A 26,324-nucleotide genomic window follows, 5' to 3' on the forward strand; every position below is an offset into this window, starting at 1 on the left:
AAGAGATTTTTTTTGTTTTTTACAAGATTTTTCTGTGGTTTCTGGTTTATAGAGGAATGATTTGATTCTGAAGAAAACCTTTTATGGATGTATTGAGCTTAAAGTAGAGCTCCAGCTAATTTATGTCTGAAATGACAGAGTATCACTGTTTCTTGGCAGCTAAGAGATGCAGAATTAATATACAAAATAAACTTAATTTGAGTCCATAGATACATAGGATGCCAAGATTTATAATGCCAATTTATCATTTTATTTAGGAGTTGTTAGATATCTTCACTTGATTGCCAAGTTTGCAAGTCACCAACTGGCATGAACGACTCTGACCAGAAATGTTTATCCTGTGGGCACTCAGTTCCTGCGATTTGTACAGGACTATTTTCAGAACAAAGAAACACTCAAAATGTACTTAAGTGAATTATGGAAATCCTAAGCTGAAATACGAGTATTGTACATGTCAAAGGTGGTAGTTTGAGAGCCCACAAATACACAATGTTGTACATTTCCTCCCAAGCAAAATATATCTGTAACCAAGTATTATGTATCTGTAGGTATAGGCCTGCAGAGATTAGGATCACTCACTTGCAAGCCTTTTGCTGGAACCTCTACTGTGATAAATTGATAGTAGGGTTGGAAAGCTGGAACAGTCCTGGGTGGTTGAACATAGTTGATCTGAGCAGCTCTGCAAAATATTTGGCCCAAACTATCTTTATAGTGGCAGAGTTCCACTTAGGACTGGCATGCTGAGGGTGAACATGACTCTTTGACTTCACTGAGCAAGCTGGTTCGTGAAATGCAGGCAGCATGTCACTAGACCCAGGCTTATGGTCCTTCCCAAATAATACTGAGTTGATGAGAAGCCATCTCTGCAAAGGCATTTACTGAATCATTTCAGAAATTTCTTCTCATTGGCCTAATTCAGCATTGTGCTCAGTTGTTCATGGTTGACACAAACATCGCAAAATATGGTGCAGTATTTAGGATTCAGTTGTTTCAGTTCTAAAAAAGGATTTGATCAGTTAAATATGTAAATAATATAGAATAAATTTATAATGTTAGTTTGTGTCATTTGAATACAGTCTTGTAAGGATAGGACTGCCTTTAGGTGGTTAGTCATGGGCTCTAGATCAGTGTATCCCTGTCCCAATTGACAGCGACGGGGGAAAGATGCCTGTTGGAGAACAAGGTTGCAAATGAACAGAGTACATATTTAATAACTATATACAGTACAGACCAAAAGTTTGGACACACCTTCTCATTTAAAGATTTTTCAGTGTTTTCATGACTATGAAAATAGTACATTCACACTGAAGGCATCAAAACTATGAATTGACACATGTGGAATTATATACTTAACAAAAAAGTGTGAAACAAATGAAAATATGTCTTATATTCTAGGTTCTTCAAAGTAGCCACCTTTTGCTTTGATGACTGCTTTGCACACTCTTGGCATTCTCTTGATGAACTTCAAGAGGTAGTTACCGGAAATGGTTTTCACTTCACAGGTGTGCCCTGTCAGGTTTAATAAGTGGGATTTCTTGCGTTATAAATGGGGTTGGGACCATCAGTTGTGTTGTACAGAAGTCAAGTGGCTACACAGCTGATAGTCCTACTGAATAGACTGTTAGAATTTGTATTATGGCAAGAAAAAAGCAGCTAAGTAAAGAAAAACGAGTGGCCATCATTACTTTAAGTAATGAAGGCCAGTCAGTCTGAAAAATTGGGGAAACTTTGAATGTGTCCCCATGTGCAGTTGCAAAAACCATCAAGCGCTACAAAGAGACTGGCTCACATGAGGACCGCCCCAGGAAAGGAAGACCAAGAGTCACCTCTGCTTCTGAGGATAAGTTTATCCGAGTCACCAGCCTCAGAAATCGCAGGTTAACAGCAGCTCAGATTAGAGACCAGGTCAATGCCACACAGAGTTCTAGCAGCAGACACATCTCTTCAACAACTGTTAAGAGGATACTTTGTGCAGCAGGCCTTCATAGTAAAATAGCTGCTAGGAAACCACTGCTAAGGACAGGCAACAAGCAGAAGAGACTTGTTTGGGCTAAAGAAGACTAGGAATGGACATTAGACCAGTGGAAATCTGTGCTTTGGTCTGATGAGTGCAAATTTGAGATCTTTGTGCGACGCAGAAAAGGTGAACGGATGGACTCTACATGCCTGGTTCCCACCGTGAAGCATGGAGGAGGAGGTGTGATGGTGTGGGGGTGCTTTACTGGTGACACTGTTCGGGATTTTTTCAAAATTGAAGGTATACTGAACCAGCATGGCTACCACAGCATCTTCCAGCGGCATGCTATTCCGTCCGGTTTGCGTTTAGTTGGACCATCATTTATTTTTCAACAGGACAATGACCCCAAACACACCTCCAGGCTGTATGAGGGCTATTTGACCAAGCAGGAGAGTGATGGGGTGCTACGCCAGATGACCTGGCCTCCACAGTCACCAGACCTGAACCCAATCGAGATGGTTTGGGGTGAGCTGGACTACAGAGTGAAGGCAAAAGGGCCAACAAGTGCTAAGCATCTCTGGGAACTCCTTCAAGATTGTTGGAAGTCCATTTCTGGTGACTACCTCTTGAAGCTCATCAAGAGAATGCCAAGAGTGTGCAAAGCATTCATCAAAGCAAAAGGTGGTTACTTTGAAGAACCTAGAATATAAGACATATTTTCAGTTGTTTCAAACTTTTTTGTTAAGTATATAAGTCCACATGTGTTAATTCATAGTTTTGATGCCTTCAGTGTGAATGTACAATTTTCATAGCCATGAAAATACAGAAAAATCTTTAAATGAGAATGTGTGTCCAAACTTTTGGTCTGTACTGTATATGTATGTATATATATATATATATCTATATATATATATATATACTTTATGGGTATTAATATTTTAATTAAATACTTATAGATAGTGCTGGGTTAGTAAAATGAGTGCACAAAAGTAAGGACAAGGGGAACATTACTTGGGGTATTTTTTTTAAGGAATATTCCTGCACCCGTCGCACTTGCAGCCTCATTTACAAAAATATTCAATATTGATTTTCTCAGTGATCCAAAATCCATTTAGGTCCAGGCATCTGTGTTTGATGGGAGATGTGATTAGTTTAATGACCCTAAAACTCCTGACAAGTTACCTTTAAATTCTTATTATATATTAATAATTTCAAAGAATAGCACTGATCTTCCACAAGTTCAATTTTGTCAACCAAGGTCTGTTTGTAGAATACATGCTTACTTGGACGGATATATTAATGCATGAGTATAGCAAAATATAATTATTTCTAATTTATTAATTTGTACACAGCTATGTTTAGCAATATACATAGCTAAAAAAAAAACCTGGAGATTTGCTTTGCTGGAAGAGATTGTTAAGCTTGAGGATAATGAGATGCATAGGACATCAATGATATAACATGGAAGTAATATAGAGTACATACTGTAATGTATGCAGAAATGTATGTGATAATCATATTGAATGTAATGCCTTCTTTTCTAAGAATAACCATGGTTTGTAAAGAAATACTTTTTTTTCTAGTTATGTTTTATTTTAAGAAATTCTGGGAGGCCTGGGTGTTATTTTCTCCTCGACTTCATCTTCTTCAATTCTTAGATGTTCTTCTAATGTAAAATCCATACACCTGTGTTATTATTCAGCCACATAGCCGCTAGCACTGCTCCAGTCACACGATACTCCCAACATCTGTTTCGATGAGAGTAATGTCTTTTTTTTTTTTCCATAGGAGAGGAGACAGTAATTGCTGTACCGCATGGAAGTCGCAGCGTGAGAATCACAGTGAAAGGACCAGCTCACGTTTGTATGAACCCTCCTAAGTTGTATGTGACATATGTGTAGGTTCAGGGCCCATGTGGCGCTGATTTAGCTTGAAGTAGAAGAGTTTACACTACAATGGGCACCTGTTCTCCAGTTCAAACAGAAGTTGCGATATCTTAGGGCTTAATTATAGTTACGATATAGTGATCCGCAATGTTCTTCAGCCCTTGGGAGTTCCCAGCCAAGTGTTTATCTAGTTTTTTTCTAAAAATTGGTCTTAGGTCTAGAGTGGAGACACCTGGGAATATATTACTATACTAAAGTTGGCTTCCAGGTCTGCAAAAAAAAAGCATTGGCACTGGTGAACACTTGTTGGGTGGCAGGACCAATCTGACGAGCTCAGTGAATGAATGGACAGAAGAAGAAGGCTTTATATTTCATGCTTTTTTCCAATATATTTAATTTCCATATGAAAGAACACTCCACCCTGTAGCGGGTGCTTCCTGCTGTAGACTACTGAAGTGTACTATTACTGTGTAGCAGCAGCCATTACATCCATTGAGAGTTCAGCATAGTGGTATTTACTGCACTACAAATTTCTTCTGTTATAGTATATTGTAATATACCTAATTCCTGATAAATAAGAAAATCTACAAATAATGCATATAGCCAAATAGATATAAAATATTCATTTATTAATACAAAAATAGAGACAAGTATGAGAAGTGGGGGGAAACACAGCAGGAGGAGGAAAGAATGAATAATATTGCATGTAAACATATCATATAATTGATATGGATACATAAATTAAAATAAGTAGCAGAAAAGAGTGGCCTAGGGTAGGTGGACAAAGGGTGCATTAATATGGGATAATGTGAATAAGAGATGTTGATATAGACATATGCAGTAATTAATTAATAAGTAGAGTAGTGAAGAGATTTCATGCTTATCATGAAAATTAGAAAAATAAGTGCAGAGTCAGCCATACCCATGTCCTTCTACTGCTGGAATGGCACCAGCCTTAACGCGCGTTTCGGCGCTAGCCTTTGTCAGGGGGTCCAATATATTTAATTTCCATATGAAAGACCAATACCCTGTAGCGGGTTCTTCCTGCTGCAGATTGCTGAAGTCTATTATTACTGTGTCGCAGCAGCCATTATATCCATTAGTAGTTCAGCGTAGTGATATTTACTGCCCAAATTTCTGGTGTTATGGTATATTGTAATATACCTAATTTCTTGTTCAATGCACTGCTATTATCCTGTTTTCTCTTGAAGTTCTCACAGCAGGTGGTCCCGCCATCTTTTACTTTCTGCTTCCCACACTGCTGACGTTCAGCAGTTTCCTCTGCCAGGGCCAATACGTTACAGAGGCAGTGGCACTGTTTGCCTGAGCATCCACTAGGGTTTTAGTTAAAAAATGTCCATTTGGGTGTCACTAAGTTCATGTTTTTTTTTTATTTAACTGCATATATTTTGGGCTTTAAAAGCAGTTTTAATAGGGATTTTTCTTGAAAAATGTAGAACCTTGATTTGGTTATAAATAATCTGATAAGATCATTCAGGAGAGATAAGACACTTCCATCAGATGATCTTATTGGTAGATTGGACTTTTAACATATTCAGTGATACTTATAGGCTGTAGAAGCCAAATCTTCAAAGTTTTACATTAAACATGTATGCGAAAATGTTTTTTAGCCAAAAATACATGCATTTAACAAAAAAAAGCCATCAAAGTGACCATATACTTTAGGAGTCGTTCAGCTATCCCCTATTGGTAGATGCTAGGGAATTTGAACATTGGGCATGTTGAATTTCAATATGCCCAATCCTTTCTTGAGCCTTAAGTCCCCCAGGCACATTTTATCTGTTCTCAGAAGTTGATGCAAGGCTTTTTTGTAAAATGATCCAGTGTTAACGATAATATTAGTTTATGACCTGTCAGGTCTCTTGCATTACCCATTTGAACAATTGGCATGGCTATCTGTTGGAGTCAAAATCATCACATGAAAACACGAACTAACAGGATATGGCCAATCTATAAAACAACCATTGCTTTTTATTATTTTTGCTCATATGAACTCCTGTTAAACAGAACATAAGAACTACACCATCATCTGCACATTTATTGTACTCACAAAAAAGTTATACATATTGAAGAATATATGCAAATATTAGATGTGAGATCCAAATGGTTAATTGTAAACTTTCTCATCTCAAATAATAGCAGAATCCTTTAGAAAATGATTTGTTGAATAGATCATTAAAAAAAATATTTAGCATCCACAAATCTGCAAAGAATATTACATATATTGATGTGTTCCCCAGATATGATTTGTAGATGATGGAAAATGTACAAAAATTATGTGCTCTATTTGCAAAAGGTTATTCCCTTTCGTGTATTAAAATAGTTACAAAATAGCAAAAACTCCTGTGCAGAGACATCAGGCAAGATCAAAGAGTGTGTAATTTAAGCAGTGGATTATATGGTTGTAGTTTTCCCAGGAAAACCTATGCAGGTGTCTGTAATAGCAGAGAGTGTCATCCCAATGTATGTTTAAGGTTGAAGCTGGAGAACACACTGCATTGCTGGGGCAGAGATTTGATCTGACTATATGTCTTGTAAATCCATTTACACAAAAAAGGTGAAATCAGCGAGCTTGTTACTATTCACCTAAAATATATATATCAGTTCCACCTGCCACTACAGCCTTGAAGCTTACATCTGACAAAGGTTATTCTGCCATACAGTATTACAGTCTTAAAAATTTAAAAATATGTAGCCTTTTGCTTTGTAAAAAGGGAGCTGTATAAACTGACCCTGGTACGCTGGACTCAAATGCTGCAGTGTTTCAGAGAAAAACATACTTTCATAGTCACCAGAGATCGAGACTGTACTGTAGACTAGTCAGACAGGTGGGTCCCTGGCGGCTTCTCCCCACCCCTACTCTTGATTGATAGATCTCTCCCCATGTGCGCATATAGGTAGAAACATGTCAGTCAATGGCAGTGGGCGAGGAGAAGCCAATGGATTGGGCAGCATGTACCTGCTGACAGATTCCCTTTAATAATGGCAGATCTATCTCTCCGGACCCGATATCTCCTCCCTGCTAACCAGAATCCCACACTGCCTGTCTGCTATTTCATCCTTCTTCTCTGCTAGATTTCTAAAACTTGGATGGATAAAACTGAATTCATCATCTTTCCACCATCTCATTCATCCCCCCCACCTGACCTATCTATCAATGTCAATGGCTGTTCACTCTCCCCAGTCCCGCAAGTTCGCTGCCTTGGGGTAACCCTGGACTCTGATCTTTCCTTCAAACCACATATCCAAGCCCTTTCCACTTCCTGATGACTCCAACTCAAAAATATCTCGTGGATCCGCACATTCCTCAACCACGAATCTGCAACACTAGTGCACACCCTCATCATCTCCCGCCTCGACTACTGCAACCTCCTGCTCTGTGACCTCCCTTTCAACACTCTCGCACCCCTCCAATCTCTCCTAAACTCTGCTGCCGGACTGCCCGAATAACTACCTATTCTGGAACTCTCTACCCCAACATATCAGACTCTCGCCTACCGTGGAAACCTTCAAAAGGAACCTGAAGACCCACCTCTTCCAACATGCGTACAACCTGCAGTAACCCTCGCCCCACAATACCGCTGCTTGACCAGCTCTACCCTCACCTACTGTATCTTCACCCATCCCTTGTAGACTGTGAGCCCTCGCGGGCAGGGTCCTCTCACCTTCACGTTTTGTTCAAGATTATTGTAATTGTTTTTGTATGTAAATCCCTTTTTCACATGTAAAGTGCCATGGAATAAATGGCGCTATAACAATAAATAATAAAATCCATTTAAATGATTATTCTTTCCCCCAAAAGTTATTTCTTATCCCGCTCCTGTGACTCCCAGCAATCCTGAGAGCATGTCTCTGGAAACCAAGCTCTGAAGCCCCATTTTGCATAGAGTGGTGATGCAAATGCTTGACCTCTGCTCCATTCATTGTCTTTGGGACTGCCGGAAATAATTGAAGGCTTTACTCGGCTTTCTCTGGCAATCCCATAGACAGTGAATGGAGCAGAGGCCGAGCACGTGCACCTCCACTCCATGCAAGACAGAGCTGGGGGGCCTAGTTTTCGGGATTCCAGAGCACCGTTTGCTAATTCCCCGCGATCGTCAAGTTATCCCCCTCCAATTGGAATAACTCTTTAATGTTAATATTCTTCTAACATTTATATGCTCAAACCACAAAAAAAATACATTATCCTCACTGCACCAAGTGCTAAAAAGATTGTACAGATATTTTCCATCGGAGGATGGGTTAATGAACAAACGACTGTACATTGGGTACAATTCTATGAGGCAAGGTAACAAATGGGCTGTAATGATGAGCTGACGCATTTTACCCAAGTCTCCATATAGAGTCAGTTTGACGACTTACAGTCCTTACATATTTGTTCACTAAATATCAAAAGGATTTAAAACAACTCTCCCTCATTCTCCTTCTCGCTTTGCTATGAATCCTGAATAGTAGACCTCCAGTTCCATAAAAGTGTATTATACAATAGGTTTACTAAATCAGCCAAACCCTATACAAGAAACTAGTTCATTGTAGCCTGTAATTGTGTAAAGGATTTGAAAAAAAAGAATGAATACATTTTTTATATATTTTACTGAAATTCAAGCATGTTAATACCAGTGTATTGAAGCCTCGTGGTTCCTTGATTAACCTATGCTGAAATAGCCTCACATGTGTTCTTATATATGTTATGTTTTTAATTTTGTATGTTTCTATTTTTTTAGTCATAGAGTCAAAAACGTTACAAGGTGAGAGTGGGGAACACAGCTTTACTAGCCCTGGAAGCTATCTTATCGAAAACACAACCGTAGAATTTCAGAAGGGATCTGAAAGGGAAATCCTAAAGGTGCCGGGTCCTCTGCGGGCTGATTTCATTGTTAAGGTAGGTCCTAATTTTTTTCATTTACATGGTCATCCGCATATTTGCAGATGTGAATTATTACATTATTAAAATCAAACTGATATTTTCTTTAAAACGCTTCTTAGTTAATTGAAATGAGATTGATATTGGAAGTAAAAAAAAAAATACAGACAGTAGAAATAAGCGAATATATTGGAGTGAAATGAATGCTTGAATAATTAAAAAATTGTATTTGCCAAAACACAGATTTTTTGGGATTCACTTCTTGTCAGATTCAGCAAAATAGCGGCCAGTAGCTGCCATTATTGCTCAACCGTAAAAGACCATCAAAAGGTTAAAAATTTTAAACAAAAATTTATACGCCCCTTACTACTCACCTCTCAGGCACCTTCCTTCCTTACTTCCTTCTGTCACATCTCCGGTCCTCACATCTTCTCATCACCGCCTCAAGTGCTAAATCTCTGGGCCGCTTCACACTATGCCGGGACTTTCAGCTCTGATGAGGTACCGATGGTTCTGACCTTACAGATTCAGCTCTCATGGCGGTCATAAAATGTGACGGGGACTAGACGGGTGACGGCGAGAAGCGGAGGGGCCTGGGGTAGTGAGCAGTAGGATTTTTTTTTATCTTTACATCTTACATTTATTATGCTCAGGGGTCTGGAGAGATCCTAGAGCATAATAAGTGACATTCAATTCTGGGAGAACAACTTCTCTGAGAATCACATTTACCAGGAAAATCAGCATGGACAGGCGAATTAGACTTTTTCCTGATCCGCTCATCTCTAACGGACAGTAAAGCGATTTTTTTTTAGCACAGTCCATGAAGAGCAATGTAACTACATATACATTTAATTGAACATAAATGATGTGTTAGGAACTCTCTTGACTGCTATGGCCATATGTAAAAATTTTAGCTGCAGTTCATTCTTACATGATTCATCTCCACCTTAGAGCTCCTTCTAGTTCCCTTGGGACCACTTCACACGGCTGCTTCCTACATTAGATCTGATGCCATACTCAAACCGAATTATTGGCCATGTGACCAGGTGGGCCTGAGCAGTTGCTACAGTACAATGCCTAAATGCGGCTGTGGCCACTGAGTAGGGAACTCCCACAACATAAGAAGAGCTATGTGTTTATATTTTCCAGGCTTGGAGTACTAGTCTGCCGTCACTCTTTGTGACTGCAGGCTTGTGAATCCTGATAGCGCGCACAGTGAGCGCAGTCAGGATTCTCCGGTGCTGGGAATGGGCCGTCATGTGACTGCAAGTATGCGATTTGCATATTTCTGGCCACACTCCGACGAGACGTGTCCGGCCTCGATCAATTCACTTATATTGAGCAAGGGTGCCCATGTCTATCGGCACATGACCACATATATGCAAATCTCATACTTCTCAGTACCGAATCCAATGCTGTAAGGATTCAGAAGTCTGCAGTCACTCTAAGCCTGGACAACACCTTTAAATAACACAAATTTACCAAATTCTGTTATTAGTGGTACCATAGTGAATTATGGCAACAAAGGTTTACTGCTGATCAATGCAGGACATTATTAAAGCTTTCTTAAAGGGATCTTCCAATATTTAAAAAAAGTCTAGTATGTTTCTTGCTACCAGTTTCCATAGCCATGGATACCCCTATGCACAATTGTTTGAAGTCTGACACAATGTTGTGCCATTCATAGTAATATAAAAATAGTGTATAAAAAAACAGTATTATAATTTCAGAATAACTTTCCTGAGATGAGGTTCTTTGTGGTTTGGTACAATGAATGCATTGGTTGGATCCAAAGATGGTTGCTTACACAGATCAGAACTTGGGAACATTATATATACAAATCTAATGAATGGTCGCTTTCTTAAGCTACTATTAAAAGTGTCAGTAAAAAAAAAAATGTGACAAAAAAAGCTTAAAAGGCTTCTAGCGATGAAGTGAAATTTGTGGTAATTGTTCACTTCCTTATGTTACCTTTCTCTGTTTTTTTGCTACAAATATGTCAAGTTTCTTTGCCATGTTTCCATAATCTATTTTTTACAGCTTCTAATTAGGAGTTAAATTAAGTTTTCAGAGCTTAAAGCCTTCCAAAACCTGTCTCCAGAGGTAGCAGGAACAGACATATCTGGCAAACCTCTTTGGACCTTTGTGCATGATCCTTAAGAAAATTAAATCATTTTATATGTACAATTTTAATTATAACCTACTAGTGATTGAAAAATAGCCTTCACTTTCCTGTTAGCCAAGATTATAGCTCCTTGGTGAATATCACGTCCAAACTGTTTTATTATTATTGTTGTGCTTTATTACTTAACACTAAAAGATGATAGAACACAGACTTTTTGATCTTTACCAAGAACGTTTGACTGTGAGTTTTGTGTGTAATATTGTGGAGATTGATGATGGGGCTTAGACTATGTTAAACTAAAAATATTTTGAAGGTATTAGGTAGTTATATCAGACATAACTAGGAAAAGTATAATATTAATTACCAAACAGTGGTGGGATTTTATGCATACTAGGAAAATGTGAGCATCTATAGTATAAGGGGAAAAAAAGGAATATTATGGCGTAAGATGCTGTCAGATTGGCAAAGTAGCTATAGAGAAATGAAGGAAAAGGTTGACTATCCAAACAGTGGAGTTGAGGATAAAATGAAGGTGTGCATGGGTGTTAAAGGTTAGGTCACAGAGGAGGATTATGCAGAAGTATGGTGAGACCATGTACGCAGAAACAGTGAATTAGGGAAATGTTTTTGAGGAAGCAGAAAGTTATAAGTACCGTATATTCCGGCGTATAAGACGACCTGGTGTATAAGACGACCCCCCTACTTTCCTGTTAAAATATAGAGTTTAGGATATATTCACCGTATAAGACTACCCCTTTTCCAACGCATACCAAACACCGGTAAAAATTAAAAAAAAACAGATTTGAATTTAACATAGTCCTTTTTTAATTTAAATTCTTATGACATGCAGGTATATAGCAGGAAAACTGTCACTCATAAACATATTAAAATAGGGGGGACCCCACGTCATTTTTTGGGGGGGTCCCCCATTCTAATAGCTAGTAAAGGCTAGGTATTCAGCTGGGGGCTGATATTAGTAGCCTGGGAAGCTCCGTGGGTATTACCCCCTTCCCAGGCTTCAAACATCTGCCCCAGCCGTCTGCTTAACCTCCGCTAGAGACTATAATGATGGGGGATCCCACGCCAATTTTCTTTTTAAAAAATCCTTTATTTTAACACTAAATGACAATTGAGGGGTTAATAAAGATGCAGTCCCTTAATTATTATTAATTTTGTAATTAATTTTTCCCAAAAATGTTGACGTGGGCTTCGCCATATTTTTGTGTCCAGCCAGGTACAGCAGGCAGGAACGGGCTGCCCCCAACCACCAGCTGCCTATTTGTACCTGGCCGGACACAACAATATAGGGAAGCCCTTTTTTTTTAAATTATTTCATGAAATAATTAAAAAAAAAAAGACGTGGGGCTTCGCCCTATTTTTGTGTCCAGCCAGGTACAACTAGGCAGCTGGGGGCTGGAATCTGCAGCGCAGGGAGGCCCAAGCTTTCTGGGCCCCACCCGCTGCAAATTGCAGTCCGCAGCCACCCCAGAAAATGGCGCGTTCATAGAAGCGCCATCTTCTGGCGCTGTACCCAACTCATCCAGGGCCCTGGTGCGGTGGCTCACTGGGTAATAAAGGGGTTAGGGCCAGCTTGGCATTATCAGCTGGCCCTAAGCCTGAAATTCATGGGGTCACGCCAATATTAGACATGACCGCCATGAATTTCTAGTAAAGTAATTAAAAAAAACACAACACCCAGAAAAAAGTCCTTTAATTGAAATAAACACACAATTTTTTAATGTTCTAAATTAAACCATACTTACCATCACGCCCATTCCAGCTGAAGCCAACGATCTCCTGCAATAAAAGTAAAATAATAAAGCAACCTCATCCTTACCTTCCCATGGTTCCCAGGACCGGTCCAGCTCTGCTACATCGAGATGACAGGCTGGACCGCAACAGAACGCTGCCATCCAGCCTGTCATCCCGCAGACACTGAGAAGCGCAGGCATGCTTGTGCTCCTCAGTGTCTGACTGTGACGGCATCCAGATGAGCCGACAATGAACTCGGCTCACCTCATGCACGTCACTGACAGCGTGGGAAAATTCTCCTGCTCCCCGCATGCGCAGTAGAAGTTTCCCACGCTGTCAGTGACGGACGTCCAGGAGGTGAGCTGAGTTCATTGTCGGCTCATCTGGATGCCGTCACAGCGAGACACTGAGGAGCGCAAGCATGCCTGCGCTTCTCAGTGTCTGCGGGATGACAGGCTGGATGGCAGCGTTCTGCTGCGGTCCAGCCTGTCATCTCGATGTAGCAGAGCTGGAGCTGTCCTGGGAACCATGGAAAGGTAAGGATGAGGTTGCTTTATTATTTTATTTTTATTGCAGGAGATCGTTGGCTTCAGCTGGAATGGGGGTGATGGTAAGTATGGTTTAATTTAGAACAATAAAGAATTGTGTGTTTATTTCAATTAAAGGACTTTATTCTGGGTGTTTGTGTTTTCTTTTAACTTTGACTATGGGGTTAGTAATGGGGGTGTCTTATAGACGCCTCTCCATTACTAACCTGGGCTTGATGTCAGCTGGCATTATAAGCTGACATCAACCCCAACCCTATTACCCCCTGCCACCGCACTAGGGCAGTGTGGAAGAGCGAGGCTAAGTGCCAGAATTGGCGCATCCTATGGATGCGCCATTTCTGGGGCGGCTGACGGCTGGTGTTTCTAGCCTGGGAGGGGGCCAATATTCATGGCACCCTTCCTGGGCTACTAATATCAGCCTCCAGCTGTCTGCCTACCCTTTGCTAGCTATTAAAATAGGGGGGACCCCACGTCATTTTTTGGGGGGGGTCCCCCATTTTAATAGCTAGTAAAGGATAGGTATTCAGCGGGGGGCTGATATTAGTAGCCTGGGAAGCTCCGTGGGTATTACCCCCTTCCCAGGCTTCAAACATCTGCCCCAGCTGTCTGCTTAACCTCCGCTAGAGACTAAAATTAAGGGGAACCCCACGCCAATTTTTTTTTAAATAAATCCGTTATTTTAACACTAGATGACAAGTACAGTAACCAGCACTGTCACTGTACTTCATATATATGTGACTGACATGTTTCTATCTATCTAATCTATGTGTGAAGCTCTATTCTGTCTGTTATAAATTGTCGGGTACAGATGCTGAATTGCCGGCCGGCTTTTTTAAAGAGACGGTGCATGGAAACACTAATATTTGTTTTAATAAATCCTTTACACTAAATGACAAGTACAGTAAGCAATACTGTCACTGTACTTCATATATATGTGACTGACATGTTTCTATCTATCTAATCTATGTGTGAAGCTCTATTCTTTCTATTCTAAATTGTCGGGTGCCGGCTTATGCCGCTGCTGAATTGCCGGCTTTTCATATATTGTCACAGAAGCGATGCGAACTTCCCTGCTCCGGACACAGCGCAGCGCTTCTGTGACAAGTGAAAGCTGTCGGCACAGAAGCCCTGCGCTGTGTCCGGAGCTGGGAATACGCAGCGATGTGTCAGTTTCAGCACAGAAGCGCTGACTGTCTGGACCTACCGCCGCCGTATTTTAACTCCCTCCACCTTATATTAACTCCGACATGGCAGGGATACGGCCACGGCAGCTTATTAACACCCCCAGAGTATCCCCGCATGTCAATTTCTGAAAGTTCAAAAGCATTACCGGCGTATAAGACGACCCCAGACTAGACAGAAGATTTTTCAGTCTTCAAAAGTCGTCTTATACGCCGGAATATACGGTACTTAAATATGTGGTCTGAAGACACAGCGTACAATCAGATTTTTTTCCTACTTCTGCAGCCTCGTAAGAATTGGGAAGTGTGGAGCCAATAATTATGACTGGTAGTTGGTAGGGGGTGAATATTAAATGATGTGTGGGCATTGACTTTGACTGCTTGTGAGTGACCCAAGTAAAAGGTTCTTCAGTTCTTCACCTTTACTGACGTAAATGCTATGGTGATGTATCAGTGTGTGTAAAAAAAACTATGTAGAATAATATGAACATTAATACTTTGACATAAAACTTTTTCCAGACCAGGTATGTTTCACCTAAAGACAGTGTGGTGCAGTTTTTCTTCTACCAGCCCATTAGTCACCAGTGGAGACAGACAGATTTCTTTCCGTGCACTGTAACCTGTGGGGGAGGTGAGTAACACAGAATATTATTTTATTTGAAGCACAGAAATGATGCAATATTTCAAGAAAATATATTGCCATTTATATAAGTTCCACCTCCACCACCCGACCCCCCCCAAAAAAAGTTTTAAAATCATGGAAATTTCTTATGATCCAAGAATGGTGTGAAGAATAATTTAATTTAGTTAGTGTACAGTGATTCCTTTCAGATCCCAATTTTCACCATTTATTATTCTGGGGGGTAACTTCATCAAGAATGATTCATAAATGAAGATTGTGTTGGAACTCTTGTTGACGTCAGTAGAATTTACCGAGCCAGCTTAGTGTAAAGCACAGAAGCTGCTTGTACTAATTAGGTGCTCTGTTTTAGACATGACAGAGCAACAGGTGACCAGATGAATAAAACCATAAATGTCTTTGTAATGTTTGTATAGCCATTACACAGTCTTTTACTTTTCAGACTTACATTCCATAACAGTATACTACTATAGTTCTCTTATTTCACTGATAAACATATGGATTTGCTCAGGGCAGACATCAAGAAGTTCTGAGCCCCATATAGACAAGGAGTCTGGGACCTCAGCCACCGCCCTCCCCACCCTATTACATTCAGGGGTACAAGATAAGTAGGAGATACATCAGTGCGCTACAAAAAAGGAGATGGCGGCATGCATGCAATTCTGTGTCTGATTTGTTTGGGTTAAAATGGTTCTCCCATGAACAAAGTACATTTTAATCAATAGATCTTGTAATAAAAATAACTTCTACATTTAGATGTGTTAAAAAATATATTCCTGTGCTGAGATAATCTTACAAATCTGCCCTTGTTATTTACTGTGTAATGGCTGGAGCATGGTCGCCTTACCCCAGCTCCTGGCTAGGAGAGGAAGCAAAAGAGAGTATACAGGAAGGACAGCATGGGATCGCAGCTGATTCTTTCTGTGAGGTAAACATTTCCCTGTCTGCTTTAAAATAGTGTTTCTGAGAAGATTCCTTATGGGCAATGGCTTTCAGTATACACCCTGCCACCCTGCCTACAGCTAAAGGGATTGTCCCACAAACAAAGTGCATTTCATCAATGGATCTTGGAATAAAAATAAGTTCCATAATTGGACGTGGAACTCATTTCTGTGAGGTAAAATATTTCTTTCTGTGAGGTAAAACATTTCCTCGCCTGTTTTCAAAAGGCAGGGATATGTTTTACCTCACAGAAAGAATCAGCTGTGAGTCAATGATGTCCTGTCTGAATACTCTTTTTTGCTTTTTCTCCTGGCCAAGAGCTGTAGTATGTGCCAACAATGTTCCCGCTTGGTCGGACACAGCCATTACATAGCAGGGGCACACTTATAAGATTATCTCAGCACAGGAACAGTTTTTAATATATGCAATCGTGGAACTTATTTTATTCAAAGATCTATTGTTTAAAATGTACTTTGTTTGTGGAAGTTTTACTCCAAAAACCCCCAATATACAGTGATCAGCAAAAGGGTCTTGAACTTTTGATTTTCAGGCTCCATATCTCACCACCCACTACTGCTTTAAACGTGAGACTACTGTCATTTTATAGACAATCATCTTAGCTCTCTCATACATAAATTTGACTATTTAGCATATGATTAGTTATGCAGATTCTTGTCATGTCACTGCATTGTTACTCTTTTGCTCCTGGTGGTGGAAAAATATTTTTCTTCCTATATACTACAAAATACAACCTGTTCTCACATTTCCTGATAGCTCAGTGCGCTATTAGTTGGATTCCCAAGCAAATGGTCTCTGGTTCAAATCGAGGAGCAGCCATGAAAAAGATTTCCAGTGAAAAGAGAAACAGCATCATCCAGGTCATCGATAGTGGTCTCTCGGTCAAGAAAATTGCCAAACTGCATCATGTGAGTGCTATAACAGTGAGAAGAATATCAAATGAAGTCCGTTCATCCATTCAAAAGCCAAGAGGTGGACGTCCAAGCAAAATATCGGCGTCAACAAGTCGGCTTATCACAAGGTCTATCAGTTCTGCGCAACAAACATGACAGTGGAGGTGGATCCATGCAAGCATCGTGCTGGAAGGGTGGCTCAAAAAAAGGTGAAGAAGTCTCGACTTCAATATTGTCATAAGAAGCATTGGTTCGAGTTTGCAAAAACGTACGAAAAGTGTACAGTAGAAAATCGGAGATGGGTGATTTGGAGTGATGAGACTAGGCTCTAATGGGTCTAAATGGGTCTGGATGACACAAGGGAAAAAGGGGCTAACGGATCAAGAAATTGAAGAAACTGTTAAGTTCGGTGCAGAAAGCCTGATGATATGGGGTTGTTTCATAGCCAAAGGATGCTTAGATGTCAAGTTAGATGCTTGACCAGGATCGATGGTGGTCTTAAACCTGAGCTATATGTGAGTATGCTACAAGATGAGTTACTTCGTACATTCGAGTACTATGGGTATAAAAAGGATGACATAGTGTTCCAGCAGGACAATGACCATAAGCATATGTCGAGATTGGGGAAGAAATGGTTCAATGACAATGAAGTAGATAGAGGTGCTGGATTGGCCTCCACAGTCACCAGACCTCAACCAAATCGAACATTTGTGGGTAGAGTTGAAGAAAGAACTGTATACATATCCAAGTGAGTTGACCAATATGCACCAATTTTGGGAATGTGTAGAAGAGACCTGGAATCAGATTTAGGTCGAGACATGTTTGAATCTGATTGAGAGCATGCCCAGAAGGATTCAGGCAGTGTTGAAAGCCAAAGATAAATTTACAAAATAATACAAATTAAAATTTTATGGTTTTTTAGGAGCAAAACAGTAACAATGCAGTGACATGACAAGTATCTGCATAACTAATCATATGCTAAATAGTTGCAAGTCAAATTTATGTATGAGACAGCTAAGATGATTGCCTACAAATTGATGGTAATCTCACATTTGAAGCAGTAGTGGATGGTGAGATATGGAGCCTGAAAGTTCAAAATATTATTACCCTTTTGCTCGTCACTGTTAATGATTTGTGTCAGAAACTGTGCCAAATAATATTATAAATTATACAATAATTAAATGTTTAGTTACAATAATTATAAATAATATGTGCCAAATTGTCTAAAAAAAGTGATGTGGTTCAAAATTCTGGTGTAAAGTGAGCCAGCCAAGATGTTTCATAAGATGGAGAATTGTCTAATATATCAAATAAATTGTGCCAGAATCACAAAATGTGTCAAAATTGCACCAAAATGGTAGCACAGAATATTGGTCTAACGTAAGTCAACCCAAAGGTGGTGTAAGAAAGAGAAGTGTCTAGCAAGATGCACCAAATATATCAAACAGCTGGAGCCACAACTTCTGCTCTCCTAGTCACATTTTAAGCAGTCAGTAATAACAAATCTCCTCCAGTTTATTAGTTTTGCCTAGAATATTCCTTTAACTGTAGTCAACCCTGAAGTTAAAGGGAATCTGTCACCCCTTTGAAGTTATCAGACTTCTAATATCGGCATACAGGTTATGGAAATGTAAATCTATACATACCTGTATGGCCCATAGTAGAGGTTTGATTGCAGAGAAATCTCTTTTTATTCAATCTGTTTTTCTAGGCTTGGCGTCCGGGGGACACCAAGAAATGCCCACCTATATGCTTAATATAAATATTCCCCCCCTCCCCTGCCCGTCACAGGGCCCTGTGACGTGCAGTCTAGAGCTGAACATCCCGCGCATGCGCAATGCACCTATAGCTGAAGGTGCTTTTTTTTTTCTCCCTGCGCTGTTTTACTTGTCTGCTCCAGTCCACAGGTGCCGGGAGTCACTGTGACTTCCGCTCCAGTGACCTCCGGCGCAACAATGAGGTTTGGTCCTCACTTCCTCTCGGATAGCAGGATGCTGGGAGGAAGTGGGGACCAAACCTCATTGTTACGCACGCCAGAGGTCACTGGATCGGAAGTCACAGTGACTCCCGTCGCCTGCGGACTGGAGCAGACAAGTAAAACAATGCAGGGAGAAAAAAAAAGTGCCTTCAGCTATAGGCTCATTGCGCATGCGCGGGATGTTCAGCTCTAGACTGCACGTCACAGGGCCCTGTGACAGGCAGGGGAGGGGGGAATATTTAAATTAAGCATATAAGGCGGGCATTTCTTGGCGTCCCCTGTCCGCCAAGCCTAGAAAAACGGATTGAATAAAAAGAGATTTCCCTGCATTCAAACCTGTAATATGGGCCATACAGGTAAATATAGATTTACATTTCTATAACCCGGATGCCCATATTAGAGGTCTGATAACTCCAAAGGGGTGACAGATTCCCTTTAAAGAATTTGGAGAAAGGTTAGCATTTATCAGATGCAATGGAAAGGAAGTACGATAGGGTTAAATGCAACGCTGCAATAAACAAAATCTGCAGGAATCCAGGCTGCATTAGGCCTAAATATGAAAAATTAAATTTTTTCTCACCTCATTTTAATAAAATATAATTATACATAAATGAAGGGGAACTGTGGACACATTTATATGAGACTTCAAAGCAAAACCTCCATCAAACAGATTATGCTGGAATACTATTTAAGTCACAAAAAATAGCTGCACGTCAATAGTAAAATAAGTCTTCTTACAACTAGTCAAACACTCCATTTATACAATACAGGCCTCTTTTCTCACTTGTCTGGGGTTGAATTCCACTGTAGAGAAATTCTGTCTACTGAGTACAGGAAACACATGGTCATGTCATTATAACAGCTTGTGCATGACAGCCGAGGCGGACTGCGCGGGGTCTGCTGTGATCAGCTGTAATCGCAAAGCTCCATGGGATTTGTAGTTTTACTCCAGAAACTGGTGAATGAATATAAGTTATATGTTGAATTAGCAATCTGTGAACTTGTAAAAAATCTGTGGAGTAGACAGGGGGTCCGCTTTGACAGCCCAAGGGACTATATCTGCCTAAGACATCTAGTAAATCATGATAAAAGCTTCACCTCTTCCTCTGTATTGCGCTTCCAGGATATCAGCTGAACTCTGCAGAATGTATTGACATCAGATTTAATCGGACAGTCCCCGATCATTATTGCCATTACTACCCAGAAAACAAGAAGCCTAAACCTAAACTAAAGGAATGTAACATGGATCCTTGTCCATCCAGGTCGGTAAAACTATGTATTAATGTATAGTGTATACAATTTTCCAAAATGTGTGATGTGGTTGAGTAGATGTCCCATCCTATCTGGATGTATGCTACCTGTCACTGTGCCGGAATTCAAGAACATGTGGAGGAAGCGAAGCCTGAGACGAAAACAGTGGAGGAAACACTCCAGAATATTTCCACTTCCTGCCCCATTTCTTTAATTCCATGCTAAACGCACCTAGGCCTTTACTTCTGACACATATGTGGTTAGCCTGAAAAAGTGCAAGGCATAAATAGTTCTTACATGAAACTTCTGAAGTAAGACCACCCCTGTCTGAACATTATTGTCTGCAGGGAAACACGCATGGCTGCTTAGTCAAACCAAATTATAATCCCATTCATTAGAATTTTTGCTGAATTTGGGTAATCAGATGTCCAGACTGACTGCTGTTTCCTCTCAAGAAAGAGAACATTAAATCCCTTGTCAATGCAGCTCTTACAGAACAGAACTTCAAGCCCCATCAATCTTTTGTAGCCATGGCTCAGGGTTCCACCTGTCGTGTGTCAAATCCTCCACCCATTTTGTGACTTTACTGAATCCATAATTTCCTGTCCGATCACAGAAGTGGGCATCAGATGGGAGAGGCAGCGTAACAGAGAAACTGTAGATGAAGAAAAGTGATGATGAAAGACCCTTTGCTTATATTTTCAAGACTTTTAATCATATTTTAAGCTTCCACCCAATTTGCCAATCTTTAGATGTAATTTCAGCTCTGAACCTCATGATAAATTGCATAGTGCTGGAACAGAATGTTAATATGGATGTAGACATGAAATTACTTTTATTTTGTTCAAAAAATCCTCAGATTTACTAGACATTGATTGAGGAAAAAGTCACAGCAGATATAATCCAATGTTGTTCAGTGGAGTGCTGAATTATATCTTGTGTAAGGGGTCCAAAGAAAATAGGTCGGTGGCAGCACTTACTGAGAGGGACGCACGTTCAGGATCTCCAAGGAACCCACTTGGAAGTATAACAGCATATAAGAAAATAGACAGCGTCCATTCCAGGGTGTTCTGTTCCAAAAATAGTGTTTATTCCGCCATCAAATGAACAACATTTCGACCCAGCGTAGGTCTTTATCAAGCATCATGATAAAAACTTTATAAAGACCTACACTGGGTCAAAACATTGTTCATTTGATGGCGGAATAAACATTATTTTTGGAACTGAGCACCCTGGAATGGATGCTGTCTATTTTCTTATATCTTTTGTAAGGGGGTCTCCTAATGGCCAACTGAGGCAGATGCTCCGGAAAAGTGGGATCATGCATGTTGAAATTCTTTGTTGCTGCTGGGAGTAATGCCATTGCCATAATATTTAAGCAACAGCTCAAGTATATGGTTGGCAGATTTTCTCAGATAATTCCCATTGTCATTGATGGTGTCAGTTACTTGCTCACATCTTTAACTCCTATACAGGTGAAATCTCCCTACATGCTCATAGAAAGATTAAGGCGGTTAAAGAACTTTAAACAATTATGGCATTTCCACAGATTATATCACTAATGTTTGATACTTCTTGAACAGAGGTCCACTGACTCCATCTCTCCCGTTCAGGAAGGTGCCAGGCTCTGATTACAGATGGGAAATGAATGGGGGTGGATGCCATGCACAAAATCAGCCAATAAAGCATGCTTAGCTGTTTCAGTAACTCATATAGAAGTGAATGTAGTGAGTCAGGCCACCTCCATTCTGGAGATTGATGCAGGACCTGTGAATATGCCATAAAGTTCTACAGTGGGAGTATCATTTTAATTTTTAAAGAAACACTCCATGAAAATGTTTAACTTTTGATCTCATTTAAGTGCATGTGGTGACAGGTGTCAATTGTATGTTCTCCCCGTGTTTGCGTGGTTTTCCTTTGGGTTCTCCGGTTTCCTCCCACACTCCTAAGACATACTGATAGGGAATTTAGATTGTGAGCCCCAATGAGGACAGTGCCCATAATGTCTGAAAAGTGCTGTGGATTTAATGGCGCTATATAAGTGAGTAAAATAAATATATATATATATAATCCAAAAAAGGAGGCAGCACATCCAAAATAGTGAAAAAGTAAGGATCCTGTATTCACCAACAATCGCTATGTTTCAGCTCTCTCTATGGAGCCTTTCTCAAACTTGGCTTGAGAAAGAATCCATAGAGGGAGCTGAAACATAACTTGTGTTTGTGAATAAAGGATCCTTACTTTTTCACTATTTTGGATGTGCTGCCTCCTTTTTTGGATTTCTATACTTTTGATAGGAAACCTTATATATATAAATTACAATGTGTGCTGTGGTCCCACCTCGATAATTCTGAAAATAAAAGCTGAGTATCCTGGTTATTAAATGTCCCACTTACTAGCTTGGTAGTCTTGAGTTCAAATTGTCCAAAAAGTGAGTGAATGAAACCGTGCTACAGAGCATCTCAACACACTCACTGACAATCCTGATGTGGGTTGCTAGTATCCATGCAAATGTAGTAGTCTGGAGTTCAAATTGTCCAAACAGTGAGTGAATGAATCCGTGCTGCAGAGTATCTCGAGATACAGATTAGCATACAAGCGTGCACATGTTGCCCCATAGCTGTAGAAAGAAGCTGTCCTTGAACACAAAAATTGTGTGTAACCACAAAGGGGATACGATAAGGTCAACAAGACTCAGGTCAAGGTTGGTCATGTCCAAAAAATATTTATCAGCATGTATCTGGTGGTCGTGGCATACATACAGTCATATGAAAAAGTTTGGGCACCCCTATTAATCTTAAGCTTAATGTTTTATAAAAATTGGTGTTTTTGCAACAGCTATTTCAGTTTGATATATGTAATAACTGTTGGATACAGTAATGTTTCTGCCTTGAAATGAGGTTTATTGTACTAACAGAAAATGTGCAGTCTGCATTCAAACAAAATTTGACAGGTGCATAAGTATGGGCACCTCACCAGAAAAGTGACATTAATATTTAGTAGATCCTCCTTTTGCAAAAATAACAGCCTCTAGTCGCTTCCTGTAGCTTTTAATGAGTTCCTGGATCCTGGATGAAGGTATTTTTGACCATTCCTCTTTACAAAACAATTCCAGTTCAGTTAAGTTTGATGGTCGCCGAGCATGGACAGCCTCTTCAAATGATCCCACAGATGTTCAATGATATTCAGGTCTGGGGACTGGGATGGCCATTCCAGAACATTGTAATTGTTCCTCTGCATGAATGCCTGAGTAGATTTGGAGCGGTGTTTTGGATCATTGTCTTGCTGAAAGATCCATCCACTGCGTAACTTCAACTTTATCACTGATTCTTGAACACTATTGCCAAGAATCTGCTGATACTGAGTGGAATCCATGCGTCTCTCAACTTTAACAAGATTCCCAGTGCCGGCATTGACCACACAGCCCCAAAGCATGATGGAACCTCCACCAAATTTTACTGTGGGTAGCAAGTGTTTTTCTTGGAATGCTGTGTTTTTTTGCCACCATGCATAACGCCTTTTTGTATGACCAAACAACTCAATCTTGGTTTCATCAGTCCACAGGACCTTCTTCCAAAAAGAAATAGGCTTCTTCAAATGTGCTTTTGCATACCTCAGCCGACTCTGTTTGTGCGTACTTGCAGAAACGGCTTCTTTCGCATCACTCTCCCATACAGCTTCTCCTTGTGCAAAGTGCGTTGTATAGTTGACCGATGCACAGTGACACCATCTGCAGCAAGTTGATGCTGCAGCTCTCTGGAGGTGGTCTGAGGATTGTCCTTGACTGATCTCACCATTCTTCTTCTCTGCCTTTCTGATGTTTTTCTTGTCCTGACACTTCTGGCCTTAACAAGAACTGTCCCTATGTTCTTCCATTTCCTTACTATGTTCCTCACAGTGGAAACTGACAGGTTAAATCTCTGAGACAGCTTTTTGTATCCTTCCCCTGAACAACTATGTTGAATAATCTTTGTTTTCAGATCATTTGACAGTTGCTTTGAGGAGCCCATGATGCCACTCTTCAGAGGAGATTCAAACAGGAGAACAACTTGCAAGTGGCCACTTTAAGTAGCTTTTCTCATGATTGCATACACCTGGCTATAAAGTTCAAAGCTCAATGAGGTTACAAAACCAAAAAAAGTGCTTTAGTAAGTCAGTAAAAAGTAGGCAGGAGTATTTAAAACAAGAAAATGATAAGGGTGCCCATACTTATGCACCAGTCAAATTTTGTTTGAATGCAGATTGCACATTTTCTGTTAGCACAATAAACCTCATTTCAAGGCAGAAACATTACTGTGTCCAACAGTTATTACATATATCAAACTGAAATAGCTGTTGCAAAAACACCAATTTTTATAAAACATTAAGCTTAAGATTAATAGGGGTGCCCAAACTTTTTCATATGACTGTATGTATAAAGGAACTCCATAGTGCAACCAGCCAAATGTTGTCCTCTAATTGTATCCCATTCATAAATCTTAAAACATCTGTGGTGTCCCAGGTAAAAGACGGGAGGGTTTCAACATATTCTTGGAGGTAGAATATAGAGATTGGTTCAGAGAGACCCACAATCTCTTAGACATTGTATATGCCTGGGAAATTTAGTGGGTATTTGTGAATTTTAAGCAGCAAGTAAAAAGGTGGCACAACTGGATGTTCCATAATAAATGCTTCCCTCATTTTCAGGTAACAATAGATTGTTCCATCATTTTCTTTGTAAGTATATCTTCAAGTTCAAGTTTGAATATTTGTAGCCGATTATTGGTTAGCCACCTATACATGAATATATCCCCAACTGTCTAAGGACTTCCACCTCATACATCCACACCGGCCACAACACCACCACCATATTCACATTCATATTGGAGGCACTATAATCTTCCTACTCACGAGTTAGTACCTTTAAATAGCTCAAGGCCTGTATTTCCACTCCAGATGTAAATTGCAGTGACTGAGATGGTTTTGAAAAGTAAATTAATAGCAAAAGTTTCCAAATCTATTCCACAAGAGAAAAAAACCCTTAGATACTATACGTATCTCTTTGAGCTCTAGTAAGATGATAATGGGAAAAGTCAATTACCTTTAGCGTTTTCTTGACTCTGTTGCACAGCCTTTCAGAACATAATTTTTTATTTTGTTGGATGGAGTTCTCTATGTTATATTTACTTTGTGTCAGTCTAGTCTTGTTAACCATGGAGTTATGATCCTCAAGAAAGCTCCCACGTATAAGAGTGATGGACAATGCTCAGTTGGCTGAGAAAACTAGACTTACACACAGGAAAGAGAAGGCCATATCTTAGCAATTGAGAAGTGCAAGAACAAAATAAAAACAAGGCCATATTTAAGAGAACATCGGCATTTTCAATAGGCTAAAAAATTACCTATTTACGGCAAGTCATATGTCCTCGTTAAATTGGAGTAAAAGTTACAAATATCCATGGGAGTGTTACCGTAAGCAAACAAGAAAAATAGTAACGTGAAGACAAGTATTTGTGCATATGTAAAAGATGACAGGGACATAATGTTTGCAACCCCTTTATTATGCAAATTGCAATTGTCCAAGAAGTCACAAAACTAATCATATATTCTTATATGTTGTTCTGCTTTCTAAGGAACTATAAGAATAGTGTTTATATCTAAGAAATGTAATTATGAGCCTTTCTAGAAGGACTGGAGTAAGTGAATATCGAGTGCAGCATTGTGGAATATTTATTGGCACAGACAAATACATGATAAATAACACAGTCAAACAACCTCGCCACTCTCACATCCATCGTGCTCAAGATCATTTCCTGTTTCTTGCTATTTCTGGCTGTGCTGATATTTTGTATATTCTCCTGAATTAGAAATATACCTTTAAATTATTCAGAACAGTTCTATTATGTGAAAAGTAAAAGTTGCTATGTCCATAAAATAATATAACTGTGCCAACAGCAAGTCAAAAAATGTAGCGAACACATTGGCAGCAAGTTAATTTTGTGGCGCCAGCTCTGAATCCATAAGGGACATAAATAGGCTGACAGCTCCAAAAGGTTGACTCAGTGTTAAACCGTGGGTAAGAATCATGTAGGAACAAAAACACAATATCACTCTGTAGACATCAAAAGCAACATTGTCATAGGATGTGATAAGATCAAAGCAGAATGCCTCCCAAACATGGCTTATAGGAAAACATGATGTGGGTAATATTGTGGCTTGAATTGTCAGCATACTTGGTCATGGCTCTCTTCTCCTTATAGATTGTGTTTCTGTATGAATATAGTTGAGA

General features: G+C 39.9%; 1 protein-coding gene across 1 annotated transcript in view; it reads left to right on the forward strand.

Annotated features, from left to right (window-relative positions):
• Positions 1 to 26,324, forward strand: part of ADAMTSL3 (ADAMTS like 3) — a 676,817-nt gene that overhangs the window by 470,671 nt on the left and 179,822 nt on the right. Inside the window, exons 8-11 of the mRNA XM_073653131.1 lie at positions 3,746 to 3,820; positions 8,589 to 8,746; positions 14,854 to 14,965; positions 19,929 to 20,067. Coding sequence (XP_073509232.1) covers positions 3,746 to 3,820; positions 8,589 to 8,746; positions 14,854 to 14,965; positions 19,929 to 20,067 — 484 coding nt within the window. The remainder of the gene's footprint in view (positions 1 to 3,745; positions 3,821 to 8,588; positions 8,747 to 14,853; positions 14,966 to 19,928; positions 20,068 to 26,324) is intronic.

The sequence above is a fragment of the Phyllobates terribilis genome, unplaced genomic scaffold, assembly GCF_046119375.1.
Source record: "Phyllobates terribilis strain yellow unplaced genomic scaffold, ASM4611937v1 Scaffold_11__3_contigs__length_659146591, whole genome shotgun sequence".
Taxonomy (NCBI): domain Eukaryota; kingdom Metazoa; phylum Chordata; class Amphibia; order Anura; family Dendrobatidae; genus Phyllobates; species Phyllobates terribilis.